The sequence below is a fragment of the Lasiosphaeria miniovina genome (assembly GCF_030549165.1).
Source record: "Lasiosphaeria miniovina strain SMH2392-1A chromosome Unknown B0T26scaffold_4, whole genome shotgun sequence".
Classification (NCBI taxonomy): domain Eukaryota; kingdom Fungi; phylum Ascomycota; class Sordariomycetes; order Sordariales; family Lasiosphaeriaceae; genus Lasiosphaeria; species Lasiosphaeria miniovina.
Window position 1 is genome coordinate 343,584 of NW_026848223.1, and position 11,729 is coordinate 355,312.

Here is an 11,729-nt window from a genome sequence, read left to right on the forward strand (position 1 = left end):
TTGGGTGCGATTAAAACGCAATTGGATTCGGAATGAACTTGCCCCGGATGACCGCATTTAACCGGTCTGGATACAGATCAGCACAAACGTGCGTGGGTAGGTAGCGGGGAAACCAAAGTGCGGATTATCACAACCGTAGCCGAGTCAGCCGACTGGAAATACCTCCTATCAGTTGAGGTTGTGGAACTAACCACTATCTACTCTCTGCTTACACTGCTTCACAGGACATTCACTGTTGCCTGAGGTCTATTTTCTAATTTAGCCATTCTCGCCAATCTTTCTACCCCATGGCAGTTTATCCACTCTCTATGAAATAGATTTTGGCCATGTCCCTCAGTCCACAAAGCACAGATCAACCATCACAATTATCCCTTTCACACAAAAGTGCCCGCCCGGACCAAAGCACCTTTCATATTCCTTGCAGCAAATCTTCGGATTACTGCCATAGCCAAGCTGATCAGCCATCCTATCACGGCGCCGGAGAAACCTAAGGAGCCAGAGCTGAATCCAGTGGTTGGACGAGAAGGATCACTGAGATATAAAATTTCAACGTCCAAACCAGCCTACCGCAATCCTGAAGTTCCAAGGCAGGCGCAACTCAAACCTCGCAGACCTGACGGCAGCGTTCCTGCTCTCTTCTAGATCCCCTTCATCTTATTGAATTCTCGAGCAAGTTGGTCAGGATCTAGTGAGGGTCTCCGAGTCTGACACTTGAGCGCCACAGACGAGTCCGGATTGACCCATTCGATATTTCCAGAGGACCATCGAGAATGTAAATATCTTCATTTCGTGGACGCTATCAATATATACGCGCACAGCTCCAGTGCTTTTTATCACATAAATCGTTATTTCAACCACTTACCAAGCAGATGATTCTAAACGCCGCTCTCCAAGCGCCAAACCATAGGAGACCGAAAGTGAAACCAGTATGAGAAGGGTATCTCCCCAAATCCGCAAGCCGACCGACGCCCCCAAAAGCCACAAACATAAACAAGGCTCCAAACCCGCTCGCTTACTCAACGCCTGACATGTCTATATCAATATAGATGCTAGGCAAGTAAAATGCCGGAGGCTAGAGCCGAAGATAAGGGTAACCTAAGACTGAGGTTGTGAAACAACAAAGGTAAAATAAAAACATTACTAAAGGGGAGGCAAAGAAAGAAAAGAAGAACAAGAAGCATCACCACTATCCCTGCCTGGCGCCCGGCAACTGCCGTCTATCCTCGACATGCACCGAGTTTTGGTATCTCAGGTTATACCACTCAACCCTCTCGCGACGCGACACCTCCTTGACGAACCCCAGACGGCCGCGGTGCCACTGCCCCAAGCAATCCATGAGCCGGCCCTCGGTCGCAGCCGGGGCACACGTGCACGGCCACCCCGAGAACTCCTTGCGAAGGTTGACCTGCTCAAAGCACATGCTGATGCGGATCACCTTGCGCCAGGCCTTGCTGTTGGGATTGCTGTTGCGAGCGGCTGTTCCGGCGAAGGCGCGTAACGGTTCCGCGAGAGGGAGGAGGTTCCACGGCGCGGGTATACCGTTGGCCTTGGGGCAGCCGCCGAGCCGAAGGACCGTGAGGGGCTGGCTGGTGCCGCCGGTGCCGCGCTCGAGAAAGGCTTTTTTGCAGTTGAGGTCGCTAGTGCATTCACAGGCCTTGTAGTTGGCGGCCGTCTTTTGGTCGATCGCGACTGAGACGAAGCCGTGGACCTTCGTTTCGCAGTTTTGCGTGAAGAGGACCAGCCGGGGCTCGGTCGGCTTGCAGTGCAAGGTGCCTGTTGTGGCGACGTTGGCGCCAGCGACGACCGACACGGGCTTCGTGGTGTAGCTGGCGGTTGAGAAGGACGAGAGCATGCTGCCGGTGCGGACGGGTTTGGCTGCAGCGGGATTAGCGGCGGCAGGATTAGCGGCGGCGTTGTCATTCTGCTGCCACATCCATGATCTGGCGGTGGTGCTGGCAGCGGTGGTGGCTGACCACGCAGATGCCCTCGATCCGGCGGTCTGGAAGTTTTGGGCGAAGCTAGCTCCGGCCACGGATGCCGTGGAATTGCGTGCTTGTTGGCGAGTGTCATCAGAGTTGCCAACGTAAGCTGGGTTCCATCCACCTCTGCCGGAAGTCGGACTTTCGGATGCTTGAGCCGAGAGCCACACACCTTGCGAGCGGGGTGAGGATGACATCTGCGTCAGCGATGGATGCAACGGCCGGATGGTCTCTGCTGATGCTATGCTCAACCTGGAGCTGTCGTTCACACCACTGAGGGGTATGCTATCAGTTGCGCCATCATTGGTGACGCGTTCACCTTCGAGGCGCATGGGACGCCACAGCTGTAATGCTGCAAACTCCTTGACCTTTTGGTTGGAACTCAGGACAAAAATAACTTGCAGTCGGTAGGCCGTGTACTGATCTACCACCTCGTAGCCCGTCAGAGCTTGCTGGAACCTGTACAGGTCGTACGGCGAAGAGAAGACGAGCGGATGCATCTCGTCCCGCACCTTGAGGATCAGCTCCAGTGGCTCGCCCCCGTAGATGCTCGCATAACGAGGGATGAGGAAGGCAGTCGCAATGTTAAACTCGATTGGGCGTGTCTCTGACGGCGGCTTCTCTCCTCGGTCTCGGTCACGGTCCCCCGCAGTGATGACGAGACGGAATCGCCTGTCAGTGCCGTCGCAGTAACGGAGCAGTCTCAGCTTGCGCCAGCGGCGCTGCGTGCTTGTCTCGAGGGGCATTTCGAGCAAAAGCTCCATGGCGACTGGAAGCTTGGCCGACTCGATGTAGGCGGGCAGCTCTTCACAGATCCATATCGGCGGCGCGGGCGTCGTGAGAACGGGGGCAGCCATGTGCTGCCTGAAACGACGGGACTCCGCGGAGAGCTTCTGTTGCAAGCTTTGGATGTACCGAGGCCAATGGGACGTATCGACGGCAGCCTCACCGCGAAACTCGCCTGACTCAATTATCTTGTCCATCAAAAACTGGCTCGTCAGGAGGGCCCAGTATTGCTCTTCCGGGGGTATATTCCAGTCTTGCTCGGGCTGGAAGCGCCTGGTCGAGGCGTCGAAGCTCCGCATGAAGGCGTCGGCGAGATCGCGGAGGCCTGGCTCGTCAAAGCCTGAGGGTTCGGAGTTAGCATAGACTTGCTCTAGGGCCTGCCTTGCCTTGTCCGGAATAGGCACTCCGTGGAGCTCTGGTTCGGTTGTGGGTTGGGCGTCGGGGAGCAGCTGGGGGTCAAAGGCGCGCATTAAGGTATGAAGGTCAGCGCACATGCGGCGGACCTCGTCGTGAACGCCTTGTACGGCGGCGTCGACTTTCTGGATACGGCGCGCAAGGTCGCTGTGGATGCGCAGGCGCAAGTCCATCTCAAAAGGCTTTAGTATGTGTTGGATCTTGGTGTTGTGTAGTACGATGCGGCTGCGTAGCTTCTCGACATTGGGCTGGACCATGATGTTCCACACAACGTTGGCGATAGGCCCGGCCGTGGCCCTGGCGTAGGTGCGGTTTTCGTTGATGAGACGGGCACACTCGTTGAGAGTAGCATTGTAGTCGCCGATGATCTCGAGCAGCGTGGTCTCATCCCAAGGGGGCTCGTCGGGAGGCGGGAGGCCATGGCTGTGAAATGAGCCTTTGGCCGCGTTGATGATGTGCGAGAGGCTCTCAAGCGACTCTGCGAGGTGCTGGACATCGCGGCCAAACTCGAGGTACTGGCGGCTGGCTTTCAACTCGTCGCTCCAGCCGTAGTTGTAGACCTGCCACCCGAGCTCGGCAAACTTGATGAGATCTCCAATCTGGGGTGCTGCCATTCCTGGCGAAAGGAATATGTTCCTCGAGGTATTTTATTTTGGGGTCGGGGCCACCCAAGGACCAACGAGCCTTCCTGGGACCTGATTGCCCTCTCTCCTGGAACTACCTCAGACTGCGTGCGGAGAAGCTGCGAGTGGGGAGCCAAGTGGAGGAGGGACGAGGGGACGATGAGACGAGGGGACGAGGGAAGGGGAAGGAAGGAAGGGGCAATGATCGGTCGCCTGTCGTGGAAGGTGCAGCCGTAAGTATGCCTGCACTTTCCCGCAGAAAGTGTCCATGATCGACCCCCTCGGTCTAGCGCGGGGGCAAATCCGCCTTGCGAGCGCAGCCAAAGAGACTCAACTGATTTGGAGTCGTTGACGCAGGCGAGAGCTTGGCGAGCAGCGCGTCGCCCAAACTGTCACCGAATTTCCTTCTGGCCTGCGAGGTGCAGCGCTAGAAGGGTGGGAGGGACAAGGCGGCGAATCGCGCTTCGTGATGTTGCTCGAGGTTGCTGCCCGCTCCTGTGCACAGCCCATGTCAATAGCGCGGGTGTCCTGGGTGGTGGCGCTCATCTCTCGTCTCGCCAGGCTGCCTAAGCAAGGCAGATCGAACAGCCACAACGGCCCTGGCTCGACAAAGGAAAAAGGTGCAGCTTGTCATTTAGATACGAGGTACGCGTCGGATGGATTGCCGCATTGTCTTGAGGACTCTTTTCGAAAAATCATAACTTCTTCACTGTCCTTCCTTCGTCGCTGCTTGTCCATGGTTGATGAGCTGAAGCATTTGGTTAGGCACAGGAATTTGGAAGCGTCCGATGGCGAGTCCGTCCAGCAGCAACCCGCACTTCTTGGCAGCCCAGCATGGCCCAGTACCCGCAGCTGGCCAGCACCAGCTGGGGCCAGCTGCCGCCGGCCAGCCAGCACTTGGCTACCAGTCCGACCTCCTCGAGGAGCTGAACCGAACCACCAACCAGGCCGCCGTCGTAACTGACGCTCCTGACGAGCGATTCCGTTTAGGATTCTTTGACTCGACGTGTATGGTCATCAACCGCATCATTGGTGAGGCATCTGCTGTGCATCTTCATCTACCAACGCAGGGGTCGGCCATTCAGGGGTAATATTGGCTAACACACACTGGCCGGCAGGTACCGGTATCTTCAACAGTCCCACGGCTGTGATGCAGGGCACCAAGAGTGCTGGCGGTGCCCTGTTGCTTTGGTTCTTTGGCATTTTTTACGGGCTGGCCGGCACTCATTTGTATACCGCGCTATGTCATTGACGGCATCGAACAAGCCGTGCCCCGGAGTGGTGGCGATCTTCACTACGTAAGCCACCTGATGCAATGCAGGCTGTGGGTACTGTCTAACGCGTCTTGGGCTTTCAGCTGCAATACGTATACCGCTGGATCTACTACAAGAAGAATACCGTCGTACTCAGCGGTGTCCTCTTCGGCATCAGCTTCATTTGCATCGGCAACATGGCAAGCAACTGCATCAACTTTGGTGTCCGCGTTCTCCAAGCAGCACACCCCGAAGAGGTCCCTGACAACGGCCGCATCCGCGCTATTGCCATTGCGGCTGCTGCATTTGCCTGCATCATCCATGCCGTCTCGCGTCGCGGTGGGATCTGGCTTAACAATCTCCTGGCTATTGTCAAAGTTGGTATTCTGCTAGTGATAGTGGCCACAACTCTCGCTGTAGTTGGAAAAGGCATTCGCGACAGAGATGGAAACCTCGTCCCAAACGTGTTTTCCCAGAATTTGGACCCCAAAGTAGCATTCAAGCCCCCTGTGGATCCGGCCAAGAACCCGGCGAACGCCATCTACCAAGAAGGGACCGCAAACGGTTACGCGGCGGCGTTTTTGTCAATCAGTAAGCATCCTCCATTTAACCAAACAATATAAGAAAATGAAATACCTAACACGAAAACAGTTTTCGCCTATTCTGGCTTTGACCAGGCAAACTACGTAAGTCTGGCTCACGATCGCTTTGCATGTCCCTCATCGAACTAACTTTTCCGTAGGTCCTTGGAGAGATAGCAAGACCGCGGAGAACGTATCCAAGGGCAGCTGCGTTTGGAATTGTTCTGGTATCAGTTCTCTACATGGTGGTCAATATCTGCTATGTATGTTCTCCTCTGCCTGGCTCTCTGAGTGGGATAACTGACTCTGGGCAAATCACCAGATGGCTGTAGTTCCGGCCTTTGAGCAGTCGCACGACGTAGTGGCGCTTCTCTTTTTCCGCAAGACGTTTGGCTTTGCCGGCGAGTATACGGCTGACCGCATCTTCAACGCCTTCCTGGCCCTGTCGTCATTTGGCAACGTCATTGTCATGACATACACTGCCGCCCGTATGAAGCAAGAGATCGCCAAGCAAGGCTTCATTCCGTTTCCCAAATTCTTTGGCCAGAATGTCGATCTCAGCATCGGTCGGCTTGTCCTGCATCTCCGCAAGAAGGGCTGGAAGTTGCAGTTCCTAGTACCTGAAAACCACCAAGAGGCCACGCCAGTCGGGGCCTTGGTTCTGCACCTCCTCAGCTGCCTGGTGCTCATTTTCGCCACTTACAACATTCAGGCTGATGACGCCTACGACCTTCTAGCTGGCCTGATTGCTTATCTCACCACAGCTTTCTTCGGCTTCTTCCTGGCCCTGGGCATCTTGATCCTCCGCATCTGGGGCCCACCCGCCACGGAGCCCGCCAAGACCAAGGACTACCTTGCGGCTCACGCCAACGGTCTCGCCGACGACAACCCCGTGCGCAAAACATGGACCGAGATGACGGACAAGGGCATTTACGCCTGGCTCAGCGTCGTGTGCGCCATCATCTACCTCGCTGGAAACGGCTTCCCTCTTATCACCTCGTGGATTCCTGCCACGGCCGACTTCGTCACTAGCACAGTGGCCTGGTGGGTTGTGCCTACGGTGTCGTGGGCGGTCCTCGGCTTCGCCGCGCTGTGGTGGTTCGGGTTCTTGGCTGGTGCCAACTACCGCGAGCGGCACCAGCAAAAGACGCTCGTGTATGAGATCAGGCCAGAGTTTGAGTGGGCTGAGCCGGCCGCAGCGGCTGGGGCCCAGCATGCTGCTGACGGGGATAGTGTTGATGGTGATGGAGAGCTACGGCAGCGCCACGGCGGCAAGATTCTTGTCCATGAGACGGTGTTATTCCGCTGGGAGGGTGACGAGAATGACATGTTTGGGCCCATGCCGGGAGACGCCGTTTTCGGTGGGCCTACGATGATGGGGGCGCAACCACCGATGCAGCAGCAGCAGCAGCAGCAGCAGCAGCAGCAGCAGCACGCACCGCCACCGCCTCGTGTACCGGATGAGTTTGACGACTTTAGGCCAATTCCGCCGACACCGGCGAATGTTCACCAAGGCTACTCTCCTTGGTGAGCAGAAGCCTAAGTTTTGAGGTCATACCAGCTGCGAGAAGCGGTACGAGGATTTTGGTTGTCGTTTTGGAAAATGATGGTCTGTAATATGCTAGTGGGTTTCTCAATCGAAAGATGATTGGCAGGCACGGCGTCGGGTCGGTTCATTGTCTAGCATCATACCCCTCGTGTTTCTTTCTTCCTTTTTTTGTCGCTTCTTTAGATACTTCTTTACACTGATCCAATAGGTAAAAGCATTCTTGACGCCCTAGAAATTATTATATGTCCCACCTGCGATAAAAGTCTCTTCTTGCTGGAGCTTACCTAGGTCATAAGGTGCCGAAGGAAGCTCAAAGAAGCGGCTAATTTGAGAACTGGCTTTTTCCACCAATATTTCAATCTTATCTGCCTGCAACCGAGCAGCTTCAAAAGGGGTGTCCCTCGGGCGAGAACCCAAACGATCTCTCTGTGTACTGTACGCCGAGTCTTCTTACCGTCGTCATCCAAGATGCCGCATAGGCAGTCAAGCCCGTGTATGAGCGCAGAATAGGAAACACAAAGCAACTAACAGAGAAACTTCAAGGGGCGCCCACCCTCCCTCTAGCACGTCGACAGCGACAACTACACCGAGGTGAATCCCGTCACGTTCAGCACTTACTACGAGAACATTGACAAGGCCGAGATCCCCTTCTCACGTGGGCATCACGTGGTAGTGGGAGAACAGGCCCGAGGACCGCGACAGCCGGCCCCGGGCCGCCTTGTCGACAGTCACTTGCAGTACACACATCTAGGCTATCTTCAGGTTCTTAGACTGCGTTGATACGGCGAATATCAAAAAGTATGCGTACGTGGCGGGCAACAGCGGGCGGTATCCTGCGGGCATGAAGCGGATGCCGCAGTTGCGGCTTTCGATTCGGTATGATGTGAGGAAGATATTGCCTGACGGCTGGAGCGGGCCGCCTCCGTTGGAGCTGGCCTGCGGAGCGGTGAGTGGGAGTATCTCGGCCTCCTTCATTCCTTTCCTTTTCCCCTTTCCAAAGTCCGCGGGGGTTTGCTTGGTAGCTCTCATATTCTACAAACGAGATCCAACTGACAGTCAGAAATAAAGAAAAAGCGAGGTTAAGGATAAAATACCAGATTTCGCTCAAAGACGTTAAAAGCCGTTATAAGCCGCTAAGACCGTTATAACTTGAACTACTTCAAGCTTCTAACTATAACTTTGTTTCTATTTAAGTTTTGGAAAATCTCGGTAACATTACGAAGTGAACTTGGTATAAAGAAAATCTTGACTTCATTGTAAAGAGAAAGTCTACTCGGACTGTAGGCAACGTCTACTCGGACTGTAGGGTACAAAGCGCCGTGGTGCCAAGCCACCAAAACCCTACTTTTCGCACCAAAAAAGAGGCTAATCCATGGAATGAAGCCAGCGCACCCAAGTCCAGATCAATTACCAATTGATCCGCCCGCAATTGCACCTCGTCGCCGTCGCCGCCGTCAATATACTTCCAAATGCGGTAGCCTGTTGTTGTCAGCCAAAGCTATTGCAACTGCCTTGAAGCAGCAGTCACGCTTTATGGTGTCTGTCTCGCTAGAATGTGCCTCTGAGGGCCGTAATTTATCCTGGAGGCAGGAAATATCGACTCGCGAAGGTCCAAAGCCCTTAATGTAGTTGCAAGCACGCTCTTTCTTGACGGAAAAGCCCTGTTCATTGGCCCAGGCTTGAAGCTCAAGCATCAATATGTTGATAGATTCATATTTGTGGTTGAGGAGGTTGTGGTCGTATGGGAGCGCCGTCACGGGCCTTGCAGGCGGAGCGGGCGGCTCGCGAGCCGGCAAGTCGGGTGTGAGGTAAAAAGGGTCGCCGTCGTCGGGAGAATCGGCGCGCTCGGCCATTCTACTGCTAGTTAGTATCGCCGATTGAATATGAAGCGATGCACGTACTTGCGCAGCGATAAAATCGCGTTGTTGTTATTGTGGCTCAATTGACGGTATTGTAGTGATGTTTTTGGTGGATTTGGTGGATTTGGCGATGGCTTCAATTGCAGCCTTGCAGGGTAGAAATTTTGGCTAGGTTGGGTGGGGGGAGGGGGGGGTCCAGGCGCCGGGCGCGGTTGAAGCTGCATTGTACCAGCCATCTGAAGATGAGCGGGTTCGCCATCAATCTATTGTTTTTTTGCGGGTAAAACAGGGATTCGGCTGGGCTAGTAGCTTGGCGAAATTTCCATGTACTTTTTTGCCACCTACAGTCCGAGTAGACTTTCTCATTTTAAAACCTTGATAAAATACGTAGCTACGTACTCCCTAGCATTCTTCTACGTTCTACCTCTATATTTACTATCTCCAATACCCTCTTTCTGTAATATAGTTAATCTATATTAGTAAACGTTTTTTACAGTAGTCTATTTATTGGAGAACTGAAATTCAACTCGGGTATATTAGAGTTACGCTCTAAGAACTGAAGGTAGTTTTAGTGGGTCTGTTAACGGTGGCTGCTTGTATAGGCGAAGGAAAACGGTAGTATTTGGCGGTGGACTGGTGTCCCAAATTTGGTCCGTACCTTATATCCCATTTTAGATTATGGTAACTATAGCCGGGCCAAAGATCGCTTCTCCGAACTCACTTCCGCTTAGGGACGTGCTCGTTGCGCCACACCCTCGGCTCATGCTCTGCGACTAATCCGGGATTGGTTAGAAAATGTTGTGGGGGGTGACTTAAGAGGTAAGGAAGTCTGTGGAACATACTTATCATGGCTTGCCTCGCAGTGGATCAAATTAGGAGCCCTCTAACTAAAAAGAATACGCTGGATCTAACCGGGTTCCACAGATTGCCAGATAACTCGCAGAAACAGTAACTATAAACCCGCACACCAAACCTTTGTCCTAGAAATGATAAATAGATACCAGTGATAGTCTAGGGACACCACCACTACCACAAACATCATCATCATCATCACCACCACCACTACCACAAACATCATCATCATCATCACCACCACCACTACCACAAACATCATCATTATCATCATCACCAGCACATAGCATCTAACCTCCTAACCTCCCACCTTAATAATTTGCGTGCGATTTCCACGAGCCTAGCCATGGATCAAATCAGAGACCTGGACCCTGTATCAGGGGGCAGAAACTCGGCGCTGTCTTTTGTTTTTGGAGTCGGCCTGCGGCTCTACGACGCCGGCCGCCGCTTGCCCGAGGCCCGGAAAGCCCTCTCACAGGCTGGCAGCCGGCTCTCCGAGGTCGTCGCAACCCAAACAAGAGACCTCATCCAGCGCGTCATCAGGAGCACCGAGGCCAAGCGGCCAGCGAGACGGCGGCACATGTCAACGCCAGTCCCACAGCTGGCTGACGCAGAGCCGATAGATACGTTCATTGTCGACGGCCAGGTGAGTTCGGGCCGGCAAGCATGACGACTGACGAATCCGGACGAGGACGGCCACTGACAAGCCAGATTCTCACTGAACCTGGGCCGCTTGAGCCGTGCTGGCCCGGCACGGTGCAGGACAGCGACCCGGATGGATACCAGGCCGTGCGCGTCCTCTTCCTCGCGTGGGAATCGATGGGCGTGGGCGCGAACGAAATATTTGTCGCGCAGACAGAGCGGCTGCGCGAGATGCTCGAGATGACGTACAAGTTCGCCATCCACCAGCTCACCATCCCCGACGACGCCGAAAAGCCAGATGTCTGCGTGGTTCAGTATCTCGTCAAGAACGGCTTTCTCTCCATGGCCAACGGCAACCACGAGCGCGAGCTGGTGATTCTCGTGTACAACGGCGGTAGCGTCATGCAGGACGGCAAGCTCTTCTTGACCGGGTAGGCCCTCCCCCCCCTGATTTGAAGTCAACAAGTCGGCGGCGTGCCCCTTGTTCAGTAGCATATTCCCCACGTTTTGTCACCCGTCAACACACACCTCCCGCCACTCCCCGACCACCAAACAGTGCTAACCCATGCCCGGATGCACAGCGAGACAGGGAGAATGCCCTGGGGCTGGATCGAGAGAAGGCTAGCGTCGGCGCCTTATGACGCGCTGCTGCTGATGAACTGCACCTACGCACCCGGCCCGCCCAAAGCCTGGCAGCAGGCGCGCAAAGTGGTGCTCGCAGCGCTTGGCGACGACACGCCGTATCGCAGGCAGGCGGCGGGTGATTGCTCGCCCGAGATCGACCCGACGCTGCTCAGGCTGACGGGCAAAGGCCCGACCTGGCCTTCCATCTTCCTCGAGACGCTCCGCCACTCGCTGGACCAAGGGCCTGGCCGGCAGGGGGCCGTGCCGGTCGCGGGGCTGTATGCGGACCTCTTAGTGGCCTTCGAGTCGCAGACCCACCGCCAGCAGCACAGCCCGGCCAAGCTGTGGCCCTACTGCCAGGACTTTGCGCGGGGTGGGGCGTCGCCCGCCCAAATGGCCATCGAGATCAAGCCGACGAGCAGGATCTGGGAAGACTCGAACCCGGACGCCTGGTCGCCCATCAGCCCCGACGAAGACGCCGAGGCCCGCACTATGGCCGACTGAGTGCCGCGTGGCTTGAGAGGCGTCGCATTATGGCGTCGGCTAACAGAAGAATGACGATTCGGT

The 11,729-nt window shown here is 55.2% G+C and overlaps 4 protein-coding genes across 4 annotated transcripts; 2 read left to right on the forward strand and 2 right to left on the reverse strand.

Annotated features, from left to right (window-relative positions):
- Positions 1–1,186: 1,186 nt before the first annotated feature.
- Positions 1,187–3,793, reverse strand: B0T26DRAFT_675247 (uncharacterized protein; the record flags this gene model as incomplete). The annotated part of the gene is made up of 2 exons (XM_060439806.1): positions 1,187–2,052; positions 2,152–3,793. The coding sequence occupies 2 exons, from the start codon at positions 3,791–3,793 to the stop codon at positions 1,187–1,189; spliced, it is 2,508 nt and encodes an 835-aa protein (XP_060295624.1).
- A 797-nt stretch (positions 3,794–4,590) lies between these two features.
- On the forward strand, positions 4,591–7,167 carry B0T26DRAFT_750980 (amino acid permease-domain-containing protein; the record flags this gene model as incomplete). The annotated part of the gene is made up of 7 exons (XM_060445306.1): positions 4,591–4,834; positions 4,921–4,977; positions 5,069–5,100; positions 5,160–5,646; positions 5,707–5,741; positions 5,798–5,899; positions 5,959–7,167. The coding sequence occupies 7 exons, from the start codon at positions 4,591–4,593 to the stop codon at positions 7,165–7,167; spliced, it is 2,166 nt and encodes a 721-aa protein (XP_060295625.1).
- A 1,313-nt stretch (positions 7,168–8,480) lies between these two features.
- B0T26DRAFT_707427 (uncharacterized protein) lies at positions 8,481–9,172 on the reverse strand. The gene is made up of 2 exons (XM_060441849.1): positions 9,087–9,172; positions 8,481–9,039 (listed from the first exon to the last, which is right to left on the reverse strand). The coding sequence occupies exon 2, from the start codon at positions 9,036–9,038 to the stop codon at positions 8,640–8,642; it is 399 nt and encodes a 132-aa protein (XP_060295626.1). The 5' UTR covers position 9,039; positions 9,087–9,172; the 3' UTR covers positions 8,481–8,639.
- A 1,070-nt stretch (positions 9,173–10,242) lies between these two features.
- B0T26DRAFT_750982 (uncharacterized protein) lies at positions 10,243–11,666 on the forward strand (the record flags this gene model as incomplete). Its single annotated transcript, XM_060445307.1, has 3 exons — positions 10,243–10,542; positions 10,608–10,969; positions 11,120–11,666. 3 exons carry the CDS (start codon positions 10,243–10,245, stop codon positions 11,664–11,666), a joined length of 1,209 nt encoding a protein of 402 aa, XP_060295627.1.
- Positions 11,667–11,729: the final 63 nt, after the last annotated feature.

What these genes read in the sequence shown, in the direction of transcription:
- B0T26DRAFT_707427 (XM_060441849.1), bottom strand. Translation starts at nt 9,038, where the DNA reads ATGGCCGAGCGCGCCGATTCTCCCGACGACGGCGACCCTTTTTACCTC.